Raw genomic sequence first — 17,952 nt, 5'->3', positions numbered from 1 at the left:
TAGCTCATATCCAGTTAACAATTTACTGCAGAATACAATAAAAGCCTGTTAGAACACTTTGATATTCTGGCTGATTCTTCATGTTGTTTCAAGGCCTTGGCCTGCCTTCCTGTCACCCCCTCTTTCCACATGAAGAAATGTAGACATGCAGCCTAGACCCTGAGCCTTTCATTTTTTTTTTAAATTTTTAAACTAATATTTATTAAATGCAAGCTGTGAGTCACATATACATTATATATGACTTTATTTATATTAAATCATTTAATCCCTAAATTACCTCATAGTCAGATGCTAGTCCTATCTCCATTTTACACTGTGAATTTAAATAACTTATCGAAGGTCACAGAGTGTATATTGGAAGAATTGGAATTCATACTCAGACAGTCTGCCTCAGGGCCAAAGCTCTCAAAGCTATGGTATAATGATCTAACTTCTACATCGCTATAGGTCATTGATGTCAACTCACTGTACCTAAAATCTTATCAGTCATCATTCAGTCTCCTACCTGACATTTATTCCATGCTATGAAATCCTTCTCTTGAGTTCTCTCACCTAGTCATCCTTTTCCTTGTTTTCGAGTCTCTATATTGTGACCTGAACTAAGTTGCCAGGCGACCACTTCATAACTTCCCTACAACTAAACTAGCTTATCAGTGCTTCACTTTCTCACAACAGTATTTTCCCATACTACGTCCTGTGAATAGCAATAGTGCTTCCCTTTTAAATGTGCATGTAAAACATTTTTATTAGCAGTACATACCTCTAAATCTCTGTGTTTTTATTGGTGACGTATGATAAAAGGTTGGGTATGTTCTAACCACCTCTTCTTCACCCTTGAGGGAAGGATCTCGCCCTCTAAATACAGAGGATATAGCTGAACACAGGACACTCAATATCATGTAAACTTTAAATCCATTGTATTTCACTTAAAAAATGTTTATTACCCTGTGATACCTTTCGCTTGTTTCTCCCAACTCCCCACCCCCTGCCTCTAGCAACCATCAATTTGTTCTCTGTATCTATGAGTTTGGATTTTGTTTTGTTTAGATTCTGCACAGAAGTGAAGTCATATGGTGTTTTCTTTCTCTAACTTATTTCACTTAGAATGTTGCCCTCCAGGTCCATCTATGTTGTCGCACATGACAAGATTTCATTCATTTTTATGGCTGAATGATTTACATTGTGTGTGTGTATATGTGCAATTGTATTTATTTTTTCATTCATCCATTGATGGGCACTTAGTTTGCTGCATATCTTAGCTATTATAAATAATGTTGCAATGAACACGGGGGTGCAGATATCTTTTTGAGTTCATGTTTTAGTTTTCTTATAAATACCCAGAAGTGGAATTTCTGAACCATATGGTAGTCCTATTTTTAATTTTTTGAGGAACCTCCATACTGTTTTCCATAGTGGTTGCATCAGTTTACATCCCCACCAATCCCACCAACTCTGTCACATTTGGACTATCACGTGGTAATGCTTAGTAAGACAATGGTGTGTAAGGCCTGGGTTGCAAGTTCTCAAGGATAATGCAGAGCTGACCTGAGCCCAGATGTTTTTTCTAGTGGCAACTGAAAGGTCCTACTCAGCAAAACAAGGTTGGAGCATGACACCATACTTCCAGGCACTCAAATTGTTTCAAGGGAAAGAGAAGTGAATAATATAGCTACTGCTACGATGCCTAATGTAACTTGCAGCTCCAGGTTCTTTGGTTCAAAGAAATATGTAATTACATGTTTGTTCATTTAAGTTTATATATCAGAAATTCTTTATTGCAGCTATGTGAGTGGGCTCGACTAAATTAGTGTGAGCGCATTCAAGAGTTTTCAAAGTCATCGTTCAAAGATGCTAATAATTAGAAACCTAAGTTTTGGAAGTTAGTCTTTTTATATCCTCTTAGAAGCAGAAGCACAATCATGTCTGTACATAAGCATATTTACAAATGAAAAATAGTTGTTTTTAAAATCATAACTACTACTATTGATATTTAAGATTCAAAACTTCTCATGTGACTCTGGGAGGAACAGCTGCTGCCTAGATTCTGAGCAGTTCTGGACTTTTCATGAAATTGTACTTAGAGATCATGTAAAAGGTTGAAGATGAATTCTTGGGTATTAGCACCCAACCCCATTTCTGCTGAGTCAGATCACACTTAAGCGTACAGGAAAGACATTTTTTTTTAATGTTTATTCATTTTTGAGAGAGAGAGAGAGCATGAGTGCAGGAGGAGCAGGGAGAGACGGGGACAGAGGCTCCAAAGTCGGCTCTGCACAGACAGCAGCAAGCCCAATGCTCAAACTAAAGATGAGCTGAAGTCGGACACTCAACCGACTGAGCCACCCAGACACCCCCAGGACAGACATCCTTACTGGAATCCAGGTCTTCTGAGAGGAATAATGGCAGCTCTGCAATGAGACTTTGGTGGAACTTGAAAACGGTTACTGTAGACTTTTGTTAAGTGTGTCAATGTTGAAATAATATTTACAAGCCAGACATATTGTCTAGATAACGTCATTTACCCGCTTGGGGTTTGATATTCAATCACATAGACATTTGGTTGAGAGAAAAATCTCATTTAAAATTTTCAAGTTTTTAAAAATTGAACTATGTAGATTTGACTTGCTTCTGGAAGAAAATATTTCTTTTAATATGTCTTCAGAGGAGTGGACAGATACATAAATCAAAAGATGTTCTTTTAATAAACACTTCAGAATTTTTTTCACATCAAATGGCATTTTTGGAAAAGGATTTATGTTTTCTGCCTCACATCTCATGTAACTATGGTTACTAAAAATTTGTTTTGTTGCTGTGAAAATGTAAACATATGTACTGCCTTTCCCCTCAAACATTCATGATTTGGTATAAGAACTTAGAAGAGTGAACTTGTTTTATGGGACTATTAGTTGCTTAAAATTAAAATGAAACGCTATAACATCAGCTTGAGGTAACCCAGATTTGGTTAATTATATGATCAATTTGCGAAAAGGGTTTAGAACTTCAGCATGTAAAAGAAAATTTTCTTTGTGAAATATAGTGCAAAGATCATATAATTCTTCAATGAGGAAGAAAAAAAATACCAAAATAATGTTTCTTAGCATATATAACTTTAGATAAATCAAAGTTACACAGACAACACATCTGATCCTTCACCAGACTTGAAATCTTGGCCATTCCCTTTTTGCAAATGAGAAAATGAAGGGTTAGAGGGGTTTTGGGATATGCTAAAAGTTGGTAGAACTGGGTCAAGAGCTCCTAGCAGAATGGGCCTAAGACCATGGGTAAGCTGCAACCAAATGTTCATGTAAAAGTTTTTGAGTTCCTCCAGACTTCCCTGGCAAATATACTCATGCACCAGAAGCTTCAGGTAAAGGTTAAATTAAGTCAGGCCCGGGAGACATTTTCCTGGCTATGATGTCCATTGACAACTTGAAAAATGTGAGCTCTTGGGGGCAAGAATGTTACTCTGACATTATTAATTTATGGAAGCACAGTGTCTCTTATTTAGCACATAACATGTGGTTAGTAAATGCTTGTGGAACTTGGTTGATACTGAAGAGGTGAATTAAATTTGGTTGGTGGAACATTTGTAAACACAATGGAAAGGAAGAATTTTCGGGAAAAAAATATCACTACTTTATGCTTCTCAGATGTCCATGAATTACTTTATTTGAGAGCAGAGTCCCTGCAATAGCAGGTTTCTCAGAGTCCCTGTAATCGGTTTATATTTCCAGGTTGCCTGGGGTGATTCCATTGCAGGGATGAATACCAAACACGGCAGGGCTGATGATGTTCTAGACTGAAAGGCTCTCAGACTGATAGACTCACACACATGTGGGGACATTCCCATGGACAAAAGAGCCACAGCAAAAGCATAGAAGGAATCGTGTGGCACCTTGTGCATACAGACACTTCATGTAGATAGGAGTAGTATTGGTCACGAGGCAGCAGTGACACTAGATAAAGGGATATATATTCCTACAAGTTCATGGTATGAATGGACTACTCAGAACTTAGAACCCAGACAATGGGGTCTCAAATATATAGATGAAATTTTATCAGGATGAGGCAGGGAGATAATAAAAAAGTAGTCTGATAGCCATTGGCCATTGTGATCTATACAGGTTCTGAACCTAGAATGATCACAAAGAAATGATTTAACTGTTGTTTTCCATTTAATCACCTCTGACACAGGAAGAAAAATATTCATTTATTCAATCATCTATTCACTCAGTCACTCATTATTTATGGGACACCAACTATGTACCAAGCACCTTCATTTTTAGGATGATAACAAAGATTAAAAGACAAATATAAGGTCTGGTATCCGCCACAAAGTGAATGTTCAATGAATAATAGATAGTAATGCTTTGTTGTGCCTCCAAGGATTTGGCGCCCTTTGTTTAATTAACATGAATATGCAACCAACCTGTGTCCTACCTGCCACCCACTGGAGTTCCGAGCAAGACTGGCTTCCCATTAACCTCACCAGCAGCTCCTCACAAATCACGGATTACAGAGCTTTCAGCTATGAGGAAGTTCAGACTAGGATGTTAAAAAGAACCTAATTCTTAAAGTCATTTTTTGTTGAAAGTGGGCTACTCAGCTTTCAACGAAATGTTCCATTCTCTAAGTGTGCTCTTCTTGGACCAAAGCTGCTCTCTGAAAGGAATGGAAGATTTCGATTTCCTTTCGTTGGTTTAGAACCCCTAACGCTGGCCCAAAGATTATTAGAAAAGTCCTAACAAACAAGCAGTGGCTTGTGAAAATATCCTGTGCATCTTTCCGTTAAAAAGATTTTGAGATTTTACTCTTTCTTTTTCCCCGGGGAAGAAATCATTGTGATAATGCCCTTCTGTCATTAGAAATCTCTCAGCATACCCATTTTTAATGCTAATTAGTTAACATATAATAATAGCTATAATCTGGAGTTTGTTAGTCTATTTCATCAGCTAGTCTTTTCTCTTCGTTTAGCAGACCATAAGGTGAGAGGGAGTATTTGCTGGTGAGAAATGGGGTGGTGGTGATACTGCGCTCCAAATAAAAGGCATCCTTGATGGATTTGCTGTCAATAAGACTAAGGGATTCAAAATGAAGGCTAACCTAGTTTTCCTTCTCCCGCTGCAAATCTATGGTCGGGCCGTCGTCGCCACCGTCACCCACAGAACGGCTACACGCCTTTGCACCAGGCCGCCCAGCAGGGCCACACGCACATCATCAACGTCCTGCTGCAGCACGGGGCCAAGCCCAACGCCACGACCGCGGTAAGGCAGGCGCCGGCTGCCCCTCACCACGCTGCTGCTTCCTTCTCCTCTGCCGCCCTGGCGGCCCCTTGTCTGAGCTGAGTTCAGACACATCCCCCTTCGATAAACCCCCGCACTCTGGAAAGCCCGGGATTTCTGGAAAGCCTTTCCAGAAATCAGCGTGACTTCTCCGGTAGTGCTTCCCGGGGAGGGAGAGCCGTGGGCCCGACTCGGGCCGTCTCTCTCTCTCGGGGGAGTGGGGCCCTGCGTCTAGGCTGCTGGAACGTGCTCTGCTTACAGCTGGCGCTCAGATGTGAGCGCGAGTCCGCCCCTCCCGCCCGGCCTTCTTAAGGGAGCACAGTTTGCGAGGCTGCTGGCTTAGACAAAGCTCTTCGGGATGTGGAGCCATTGAAATGTAAACTAAGCGGTGCAATTAAACAAACCGGGATCCCCAGTGGCCTGGGCTGGAGCCTGAGTTGCTGGCTCGCGCTCTTTTGCTGCACCGTGAGCTCTGTGCACAGCTGTAGCTAAATATGTTACTGAGTTCCCTGTGGTAACATCTTACCTGCAGCAGATGGCCTGACCTCTGATGAGGAGTAAGAATATTTGATACTTGCTAATAATTTTTGGAGGCATCATTCTCCGATCAAGAGGTACTTTCCTAAACACAGTGCAATATCTGTTGGGATGTTTGACAACCTTAGGGTTAAAGCGTCAAGTGCTTCTTATTAGAAGAGCAGGCAGATGCAGCTTGTTGTGTTACCATGGTGACCTGGGCTATAGTCTAAAGAAGTTACAAAGAGATTCAGCTGTAATGGTAAAAACTAGTGATTTTCCTAAGCTGTGCCTTGTTTTGGAAGGAAATGCTGGCTCATGCGGAGCAGCCGGTGAGCTCATTGGCTCAGGGCGCAATCCTCCCTCTCAGTTCTCACTCTTTCTCTCTTTCACTGTCTCCAGAATGGCAACACTGCCTTGGCGATTGCTAAGCGTCTGGGCTACATCTCCGTGGTCGACACCCTGAAGGTTGTAACGGAGGAGGTCACCACCACCACCACGGTGAGTAAAAGGAACTGATGGGCTTTGGCTCCATTGTGTTGGTTTTCAAGCCACACACTTTTCACGTATAAAACGCGTTGAGCTTTTGGTTTTTGAACTTCTTTTGGTGACTATATTGCAGAACATAGAAGTATGCAGATGTAATAAATACATTTACACAATGGATACAGGGGTTTTAGCTTCCTCTAGTTAACATCAACCCATATAAAATGTAAACATAATTTTATTATGTTTAGTTCTCCCCCCCCCCCCACTGCCCCGGACTGACTTCTTTGTCGTTTCGCTGCTCTGCCCTTTCACTGTAGTTGGGTGTGACACCTACTGCAGGAACAGTTGTAGGACACTCCACAGCAAACTTCTGATCCTGGCCATGAGGTCACTCCAGCCTCTGGAAAGACCCTCAACCTCCAGATGCTGGGCTCATGACTGGATCAAATGCATTCCCGTGAGAACAGTTCATCCTCACTTTCTTATTTCTGATTATTCCTTTACTGAAAAAGAAAATTGATTGTACTTAGTAGGTAAACTATATCTGTATCATGACAGAGTATATATATATGCTTAATTTTTTTTTATTGCTTTGAATATGATTGCTGATTCTTTAGGAGAAGCAGTGATAATCACTGCCGTTTGCCAGAGAAACTCTAGGAGAGTGAAGGCTATGGTAATAGTGAGTTGTAAGGCTCTCTTACTACTCAGTTGGAGCAAAGCTTAACGGAGGCCTCGGAAGAGGGAGACTCACAGCCGAAAGTGGAAGTGCTATTCTCTTTGAACTTACTTCTTAACGTTTTTTTCTTAAGCATGAACTCTAAGAACAACAGCTCTTTAATTTCTTTTTAAAATAGAAAAATAGAGCAACAGTAGAACATTAGATGTTCTTTAGAGACAATAAGATCATAAATCAACACAAAAAAAGTCTGGATGGGGTTCTAGTAAATGTCTTAAGCGAGCAATGATGCATATAGTTTTAGAACACTTTTTTATTTTGATAGATATGTGGAAAAAGAAAGGAATTTTATTCTTCAGACTGACACCAAGCCCCTGTCAACATTGAGGTAGATGGAATACAGTTGGTTTGATGTGAAATTTTAAATAGAGTGGAGTATGATTTATTAATGAACTGCAAGACACAGCCTGAATTTAGATGGGAGAGAATAGTACTGCTTGTTTTCTCAAGCAGAATCTTAAAACCTTCAGCTAGTGCACCACAATATTTTGTTTAAAGATTTAAGGTATAGCTTCAATAAATTATATAGGAGAAAAAACAAGTCTTGTCACTGCCTATCACTATACTTCTCAATTGTTATGTGTGGCTGAATCTTAATGGCTTTTTCTTACTAGATGATTACTAGAAGAGGAAAATCTTCATATTAGGAACCTATAATATGTGTCTTTATTTGGAAACTTTGAAACAATGTATAAATCACAGATAAGTAAAGGCTTTAGTGGCAAGATTTAGTGGCCAAGCACATCAATTCTTAGAAGTCATGTTTCTGTCAACTTTATTAGCTTTTCCATGCTCTGGTTATCACGTACATACATTTTTATCAAGTGACCACTAGATGGCAAGCTTGCTTTTTTTTTTTTTTTTTCCTATTTGATCTGCTTTTCCATTCATTTCTTTAAGTAACTCATTTTTTCAATATTTATTAGATAAAAAATATGCCCTGGGGTCTGTGCTGAGTACTGAAGAGTCATTAGTGATGAAAACGTTACCACCACCAACCCTCTCCCCTCCCCTCCCCAACCAGCAGCTTACAGTTTAATGGGAGTGGAGAATGAGGCATGCTTTGTAAGAGTATAAATTCTTCCTTAACATCAACAGAACTGTGGGACTTACGTGTCTGGTTTCAAAGGGATTCTAGGCTCATAAATATTACTTAGAGTGAATGATTTTAACTGTATAGTTCTATATTTGAAAACAGGAGCAATTAGCTTGCTAAATGCTATCACTAAACAAGTTCAGATACCTTTCAGAAATTAGACATGTGGTCATATCTCTACCACAGGTAGCTCTAGTGGAATACGAAAACTACTCTTAGAGCTGTGAGCTTTTTATCTTTTCTGGTAACTATGATTCTTTACACTGCCTAGCTGAGCATTTCCTCAATCACAACCACTATACTTAGAAATCAAGTTTCTAGGTAAAAAGCCAACAAACAAATGTAAAACATAATAGCATGTTTGTTTTTAGTTGGGATGAGAAGTCATTGCCTACAGTAACTAAACAAGTACCCCCTTTATCTAAATAGCTAATTTTATTGGTAACATGTTTTGATGCTGCCCTATTTTTGCTTTCTGCCTCTCAGTATTGAATTCTTCTCTTAGAATTGTGAGTTTTATTGTTTCGTGAAATGGAATTTGGGATTAAGGATTGAAAATACGAACTTATTCCTGTTTATGATGTGGGCCTTCTTACTTTGCACTTCCTCTCTTTAGGAAGAGATTTTCATTCATACTTTTTTCACATATTGTTATGTGAAGCATGTTATCACATGTTAACATAATTTTAATGATATTAAAAATTAATATTTAGCGATTACAGATATGGCAGGCATTGAGGGTAGATCTAGATTCAAATTTAGGTTGTCAGATTCTGAAGACCATGTTCTTAATCACTCTGACATAACTGATCTTGACTTTACTAAAAGTAGTTTAACATGAATTTTGTGAAAGAAGTGTTTTAATCTAGGGGTGTCTGGGTGGCTCAGTCAGTGAAGCATCCGACTTCAGTTCAGGTCATGATCTCACGGTTTGTGAGTTCGAGCCTCATGTCGGGCTCTGTGCTGACAGCTCGGAGCCTGCTTTGGGATGTTGTGTCTCCCTCTCTGTCTGACCTTCCCCCGCTCACGCTCTGTCTCTCACTCCTTCAAAAATAAACAAACATTAAAATTTTCTTTTAAAAGAAGTGTTTTCACCTTATTTTCTATTAAAAACAACCCACTGAAATAGTGTTATTTGTTGATTTTCCTGGAGGTATCATATTCAATATTATTTTCTAAAGTCTGCAGATTCACTAAGGACAATTTGGAACTACTCACTGGTGAATAGGCAAATAGCAGAGACCATTTAATAATTATGTAAAATTAATAAAATTAAATTTAATGTTACCACCATTTAAGCGTAACAGTTGAATTACAGCTACACAACAAATGTACAAATTTCACATAAGTAGATTCATACGATGTGCCATTTGAGCAGCCATGTGGGTTCTCTTCCATGAAAGAAAGTTTCCCATGCTAATCCTCCTTCCAGAGTTCTTTCCCCCAATGTATGAATAAAGTCATTGTGTAGAGAGAAGAGTAAAGCGGCAGTCTGTAAGGGAGAAGCCACTGCTTCAGAAATTTCTGAGACATTCTGGAGTTGTGGTTTGTTTCCTTAACCTTTGCTTTTCTAACTTCACTTTGTAAGACCCAGTGGGGGATATGAGGCAGTTTAGCATTCTCCCAGGATTACAATCATTGTGTGTTTGCCAGAATGGACATCCAAGTGTGGGGGACACATTTCTGGCATCAGAAGCCGACAAGCTCAATTACCTAAAGCAGTTTGGAAGACTGAGCTATGACTCATCCCTCTACTTATTGATCAGCTGTCATTGATTATTTGTGTTATTTACATAATTTCAGAAATGATCATGTTTTAAGTTGCATATGATCACTGTTGTGTAGACTAAAAATTACTGATTCAGCTACTAAAATAACAATGACATCATAAATTACTGAATAAGCTACTAAAATAAAAATAACATTGTATTTACATTAGCATTTAAACATTGGGGAAATTTTTGACAAGACATTAAGGAAATGTAAATATGCAGTGTCCTAAATCTTATCTAATGCTGTAAGTCATTTCAAACAGGAATCATAACAACAGCAATGCAATAAATCCATTTGAAGTTATCTGACACCTTTTGAGGTGGAGTCAAGATCTTTTTTTGAATACAGGTCCATTGACTAGAAGAAGGCTAAATGATCATTCTTGCGCAAAAAAAACATCATTATGACATACTATGTTTTATTTGTGTATATATCCTATATCTATATCTTGACAGTATGTCTTGATATATCTTAATAGATAGTATCTATATCTTGATAACTATATCTTGATCTAAATACTATCAAGTATATTATCTTAAAGCAACGTATATTATCTTAAAGCTTAAACATTATCAAGTATATTATCTTAAAGCAATGTATACTTAAAGTATATTATCATAAAGCAACACTATGCTGAGTGCAGAACCTTTTTAAACTTTTGACATACTTTTTTTTTCTTTCTAATCTTCTGTATAATTGTTTCAGCCACACCTGAGTAGCACTTATTTTTGGTGGCTCACCTATGTTGAGATTTCCAAACCATTTTCATTAGTTTTTATAGAAAAATATTATTTACATACTATTTAAATTATTACAGACATTCTGTTAACATGTACAATTGGTATAAATAGGTTTGGGAACAAAACCAAATTTAGCCCGTAGCTCCACTGATGGGAGCCATTGTGTGTGGGCATTAGAAGGTGGCATACTAGCCGAGACCACTCATCGTGCTGTGGTGACTTGGTGAGTATGTGATACAAAGGAAATGGTCGACAAGGGATGTGGGCTAAGTAGAGGTCAGTGAAACACACTTTCTTTTGCTTAAAAGAAACCAGATATTATCTATTATTCACAAAACAGCACGTTAAGGACTCCTGTTTTATTTTTTACATCTTTCCCACATCATAGTGTATATTAAAAACTCATTGTTAAGCCTTCCATCTATCATATCCTGTTTATATTGCCATATTATCTCATTTAATTACATAGGATTAAATTTGTGCCTTGTGCACCATTTTAACTTTGGAGTGGTTTCTAATCTTGACTACAGAATCTTAGATTCTATAGCAGGAGGAGAAGCCCGTGATCATTTAATTATATCCTTGTTTTCTATGTACTATTCAGATGCATTTGTATGAAACCATATATTTATGTTTTGATAATCAAGTTTTCAAAGGACACTTCTTTTTAAAGGGAAATATGTATTCATTTCTTATAATATTACTCATAAGTAGGAGGGCTTATTTGTGCATTTGACATGTATTTATTGATGGCCTTCTAAAGGTCAAGCACTACATCACGAACAAATGCATACTATATTGACTACATTGCATGTGGAGGGCATTTTTACTATATTTACAGAAAAATATCTATGACCAGTGTGATCACTGTGTGTTAATTTTTGATTGCCACCTATATTTGCTGATAATAACTTTGATAGTATTCAATGACCAAACTAAAGCAAAGCTATTTCCACTCTTAGAAATTCAAAGAAAGTACGGTCCTATTATCAGTGTCTGAAGATACAAACTAAGAATATCGGGCAAGTTAACTTCATCATTTAAAAAATATTTCTGTCACTTATTTTCAAATACAGAAGCATCCTCTTGTGGAACGTGACCTCTGAAGGGCAAATACTCTAGAACATTTCTGCAAAATAAACTTTCTGGTGTAGTCTAGTACAGTAGATATCCCTTCACATTTTTAAATCATTTACACTGAGAATCTTATTTAAAAATTAATAGAATATCATAGTTTAATAGGATGTCACTGTCTCTTTCCTCTATTTTAAATGCAAATCACTTTTTGCAACTTGTACGCTTCTCCAAATGGGTTCCATTTGAGCTCACAATAGACCCATCTGAACAGCTTTTTAAACATACTCATAGTTGGGGCACTTGGATGGCTTAGTTGAGCTCCAACTCTTGAGTTAAACTCACGATCTCACAGTTTGTGAGATACAGCCCCTCTGTCAGGCTCTGTACCATGATTGCAAAGCCTGCTTGGGATCCTCTCTCTCTCTATTGTCTCTCTCTCTCTCTCTCTCTCTCTCTTCCCCCACCCTGCTCAATTGCATGCTCTCTCTGTCTCTCTCAATTTCCCTCAAAATAAATAAGCTTAAAAAATAATAAAAATAAAAATACTCATAGCTGGGCCCTCAGGGGTTCTTATTTAATTGTTCTGTAATGGGATCCAAGTGACAGTGCTTTAAAATTTTCTCTGATTTTAATTAGCAGCTAGAGTTGAAAACCTTTGGTATAAAACATAGGTTTTAATCTAGTCATGTTAAATTTATAAACTAATATAGAAATAAGTAAATGATAGTCTTAAGTTTGTTCATTTAACAAATATTTATTGACCACCTGTTATTATCCAGAATTTTGAATGGGTGCTTTTGTTTTTCCTAAAGTTTAGTTTGTTTTTGGTGAATAAGACATTATGGAATTCTTTAAACACCATCTGCAACATTCAGCAGGAAAGCTGAATTTAGTAGTTTAATCTTCAACTGTGGCTTCATTGGGATGACATGAGACTGACTTCTCAGTTTCTTCCCATTCTTTAACTGTTTTGTCACCCAAAAGAAAGTCTATTCAGTTGTTATGTGGATTTAAAATATATTTTGCATAATTGTCTATCATTGGTTTATTCAGTGTATATTTGAGAAGCACTTAACTATGTTTCAGGTTCTGTGGAAACAATCATATCGTTAATGACCCACACTCTTCTGTGGGAGCAGATAAAGGCACATACAGCTGTGTATGATGTAGTTGTAACAGTACATAACAGCAGATAGTCACAGTTAAAAATAAATTCATCAGGGAGGATTGGGGAATGTTTCTCCATGGAAGTTACTTCTAATATGAGCCCAAGAAAAGAGGGAGAAGAATGTTTCTGGTAGAGGATACATGGAAAAACTTAGAGGTATAAGAGAATGTTACCTGTGAACATGATTGTAAGGTGGAGAGATGAGGCCTCCCTGCCTCTCCTTTCTACAATACCTGGCTCTTCTGAGCCACTTTGTCTTGCTTTTTCTCGGAGGAGATACAGGACCGCTGAAAGGGCAGGTAGTATCGCATTGTGATTTCATCAGTCCCTCTAGACACACAGATATACATGTATATGTGAATATATTTTCAAATTAGTTGACTTACCCTGTAAACATATTTGAAGTTCTCTACTGCTTTGGGAAAGAAAAGAACTGGTGATAGGGTCATTATAGCCATTAAAACAAGTCTGTTCGTTATGTAGCAAAGTTTAAAATCCTGAGACAAGCTGTTTATTATTGTATTTTAGTGGCTTTAATTAAAAATTTGACTTAGGTAGCGTTCCTGTTAAAATGCCAGTCGATGCACTTAATGCATTTTCAATGCAGACACTAGAGATATGAGCTTGAGACTTGACTGTCTTTAGGTGATATTTCAAGTAGTGAGATTGGATTTTTGTCTTTTTTTTTTTTTTTTTAACATGTAATATCCTTGATGTCTGACACAGTGCCTGGTATGCAGTAGGCATTCTAAATGTTTCTTGAGTGCCTTGAATGACTAAAAACTTCAGAGCCTCTTCAGTTTTAGGATGAATTTAGTATTGAATTACAGTTATAATAATGATGTTATGCCTGCAGATATTTGAGTGCTAACATGTTCCAAGCACTGTTCTTAGAACTCTTATTTATATTATTTCACTTAATCTTCATAACAGTTTTACGAACTAGTATTATTATCCCTGTTTTACACATGAGAAAATTGAGGCACAGAGATATCAGGGAAATTGTGCCTCATAGCTAATAAATGATGAAATTAGAATTTGAACCCAGGTAGCCAGTCTTCAGAACCTGGTCTTTTAACCTTCCATTGCCTATCAGGAATGGAAGGCAGTGGCCTTGACAGCTCTGGAGTGCTTTGGTGGAAGGCATATAAGCGACAAACCAGAACCGCAGACCCATGGATCCTCTGGTCCCAGAAGACATGCGTCACATTTTCTGCCCAGTTTGTCTTTCACCTTGTTTGCAACTTCTTTTCCGATGGCTTTGTTTTTAACAAATTACATATGTTCATTGCTTCTTTTTAAAGCTTTTCTGGAGACATCACTCAGTTTGTTTTAGGGAAGCCCTGAAAACGTTAATCTGCTTTCTCAATATGACTAATTATTAATGCCATTGCTAAAGAATTTATTTTCAAAAAGGTACTCAAAATAATGAACTTCCTCTTGTACAACTTCACTGGAGTCAGTGATCGTATATCTTCAGAAAGAACAAAGGAATTTTCATGAAAGAGAATAAGAAAAGAAGCTTCCAAACATCCATGTGGGAAGATGAAATGCCCAGGGAGGGATGGCTTGCTGAGGCTGTCCATGTGACCTCCTCTGTGATTCTTTTGCTCTTGTGTTGGAATTTAACTTGCATATTAATGATTTTTTTTTCCTTTGCAGACTATTACGGAAAAACACAAGCTAAATGTTCCTGAGACGATGACTGAGGTTCTTGATGTTTCTGATGAAGAGGGTAAGAATTTTATTCAGTTTCTGTGACATCTGTCACTCTCTTACACAAAGACAAGCAAGCCATCCTTTTTCTCAGGGACTAAGCTGGTGCAGTGAGTATGAGTGACAGCATCCTAACATTTAAAATCACTTTTTCACCCTTGTTTCAGAACATACACTTTTGCCATTTGGGGCAGAGAGGATAGCAATTAGTCTATTTTTTCAATGGGTATTATCTTCAATGTGTTACTAAATGACAGGACTGAAAAAGTGGAAAGGCACTGGAAATTGGCCAACTGTGGAAAAAAAATCTGTCTGATAATACAATTATTATTAATGTATGTTTTAATTATGTTAAAATACACTTTCAAAGTTACTCTTAAAGCCCTTAAAAGTATACTTTCTCAATGGTATCTCGAGCAATCTCTGTTTCTGATTGGTTCCAATGAACAGAATATATTTTAAGTCCAGAGGAAAGGAGGCTTAGATAAGGTTAAAATTAGTAAGTCATACTAATTCAACATAAGAATTTGATTAAGTCATCGCATATGTCCTGTATAGTCTTAGAGTTGATAAAAAGTGTCTAAGGCAGTGGATTTCAAAGTGTGAGAGACTAGGGCTCTAAAAGGAGCACCAGGGTTTGCCTGGCGGGAGGATGGGGTATTGGAATGTAATACCCAATGGGGTAGGGAGTGTGTTGCTCCCTACCTCCACTTCAGTTAGAGCAGCTGACTTTCCTTGAACAAAAATATCGCTGCCAAAAAATCATGCATGCAGCTAACGAGGTACGTAATGAAGCATGTAACCGAATTTCAATAGTACAGCTTTTGGTCAAATGTATACGTTTGAAAAATTATTGCCATAGATCGTAGTACTAGTATCAATAATAACTGCTTTTACTAAGAAATATTAGAAGCAGATTTTTAGGTTCCTCAAGATAGAACCATAAAGTAAAACTTCACTTGAGATGTTATTTGGAACCAATTTGTTCACCTACTGGTAACAGGCACCGACGTATCTCAGCTTTTGTAAGAACTTACGACAAGAATGAGCACGTTTGGTCACTGTATTAGTATAAATAAATTAATAATGGCCAAAGGTAGTAGTTCCAAGTATTATAATAATGTTGTGTTCCTTCCTAACACTTGCCAGCTAATTTTCAGCATCCATATATGCGCATCATATTTTGTTTTCTGGGGTCATCTTTCTTAACAGCTTTTAAACAGTTCGGTGACAACTTTATTGACGGGGAAGCGCTTAGTGATTCAGGTATCTTTAGAGGAAGGGATTGGAGTGAAAGCTTTTTTTTGCTTTTAATTTTTCTTAACTGGAGAGAAGCAACTTGCCTACTATTTAAATCTGGGTGCCTAATACTAATCTGTTTCTTTTGAAATAGCATGTCTAATATGGATGGAGTTGTGTATGTGTGCATGTGAGTGTGTGGATTTTATTAACTTGGAAGCTTAAAGCCATAACCTGCTTTTACTACTAATGAGTTTGCTACCTATTATTAGAATTGAATTGTTGAGACCTATTAGTAGAATTAAATTACCTAATGAGCATTATATATAAATATTTTTCCGTAACTAGGTCTCTTGTTAGAATACAGATTCAGAGAAAAAAAATAATTCTTTGATAAGTTGACATTTAACTAGCATGAACCTGTTAAAACTAAGACGACTTGACTGATTGTATTTCATATCCTTCTTGGATGGAGATAAGTTTTAGATATGGCTAAAAATATATGAAATGGATAGCTATTATGTGATTTATTAAGGTAGCTAGGAATAAAGAAAAAGTAACTCTTAAAATGATTTAGGGCAGCTTTGGCATATAGGGAAAAATGAATAAAATAAAATATTCTATCCACTGAGAAAGATTCAAGGTACATTTGGCACCACTTTAAGCAAAGCTGCTACATGAAAATCTAAATTTATAGATCAAATAAATTAGTGATTATTTAATTTCCTTATTTCCTACATAATTATTAAATAATTCTGATAGCTAATGCATTCAGAGTCCTTAGTGGGTTTATAGAAATTCCATTCATGGGAAACAGTTTCTTGGAGCTGCTCATTGCATAATGTAAGATGTAGCTATAACATCTTGTGTACTTTTGTTAAAACACGTATAGATTAAGAGTTATTAGTGATAAAAGTCTTGATTTGAGAGAAATATTGGCTAATGATCAAGAATATCTTTTACGGTGAGAGAAGAAGCTTTCTTTTTTTTTAGACATAGCCAAACGCTTAGTAACATTTTTTTCCGAGAAAGAAATTCAAGTTGAATAATTTTTATGTGTAGGATATACAGTATTTGAGTACTGTGAGGTAACTTTTAGTGCAAAGAATTAGTGTAAAGAAACTTGGCTGGTTGACATTGCCAACCCGTTAATGTTTTATGTGCTTAAAATGTTTTTGTGGAACCTATTATCCATATGGACGAGGTGCAGCCACGTGTGTTTTGAAGGTATTAGTCAATTCCTGCCTTTTTAAAAAATCTGTTTTGATAGTAGTATGTGTTTCAAAATTCAAAAGGATATTCAAGCCAAGTATAGATGTCCTTTCAAGCTAACTTGTTATAGTAAAGTAATCAGGATATCCACTTATGAATCCAGTCCACAGATAGTAAAAGTGATGTTATCGTCTATAAAGTTCTATCCCTGTACCACGGGGGAATCAAAGGTGGACATAGGGCATGCCGTTAGAAACATATATGGAGAGATAATGTAGAAGTTAAATGAAGTGTAACTGCAGGCACTATCCCATCACTGTTCATATCTGCCCTGGAAGGTCAGGAGGAGAGACCTGGCACAGTGCCGTGGACTTGCTGAAATGGAGAGATCAATAGGAAGGTGACACAGATTTTAGAGAGTAGAGAAGGAGTGTGGAAGTATGGAAGGTCCTGAGATAGGAAAGTGCAAGAGAGAGACACAGAGTGGCAAAATAATCCAGTCATTCGGTTTGGCTAATGCATTAAAACATATTGGGCTTCGCTGTGGAATGGTTGAATTATTAACTGAAAAGTCTGGGAAATCAGGGCATATTAAAAAATTTGATTAATGAGTGAAACATATCTAATTTTTACAAAGATTAAGCCAGCCATGATACACTAAATGAGTGTATTAGGAAGAAATTGGAAGGAAGGAGATATTTGATGGAAGAGAAAATATTTGCTAAGCATCTACAATGCTAGGTGCATTATCTCATTTAATCCCCATGGCATCCACATGAGATAGGCTATGGATTTCCCCTCATTGTTTTTCAGGTGAGGAAGGGCTCCCCTGAACATGAAAGGACTAAGACTTAAACACACTAAGTAGTTTGTTCAACAGCACACAGCCATTAAGTGCTGGATGG

At 37.2% G+C, this 17,952-nt stretch overlaps 1 protein-coding gene across 50 annotated transcripts in view; it reads left to right on the top strand.

Annotated features, from left to right (window-relative positions):
• ANK2 (ankyrin 2) overlaps positions 1-17,952 on the top strand; it is a 671,298-nt gene that overhangs the window by 578,467 nt on the left and 74,879 nt on the right. For 29 of the 50 annotated variants that reach the window (XM_019829050.3, XM_045055969.1, XM_045055970.1 and 26 more), the window contains 3 exons: positions 5,166-5,264; positions 6,201-6,299; positions 14,543-14,615. In XM_019829050.3, coding sequence (XP_019684609.3) covers positions 5,166-5,264; positions 6,201-6,299; positions 14,543-14,615 — 271 coding nt within the window. Of the gene's footprint in view, positions 1-5,165; positions 5,265-6,200; positions 6,300-14,542; positions 14,616-15,808; positions 15,863-17,952 lie in introns of all 50 variants that reach the window. The other 21 variants (XM_045055950.1, XM_045055954.1, XM_045055948.1 and 18 more) reach the window with 1 other exon arrangement.

This window comes from Felis catus, chromosome B1 (assembly GCF_018350175.1).
Source record: "Felis catus isolate Fca126 chromosome B1, F.catus_Fca126_mat1.0, whole genome shotgun sequence".
In the NCBI taxonomy this organism is placed as follows: domain Eukaryota; kingdom Metazoa; phylum Chordata; class Mammalia; order Carnivora; family Felidae; genus Felis; species Felis catus.
This window is presented reverse-complemented; position numbering and strand designations above follow the sequence as displayed.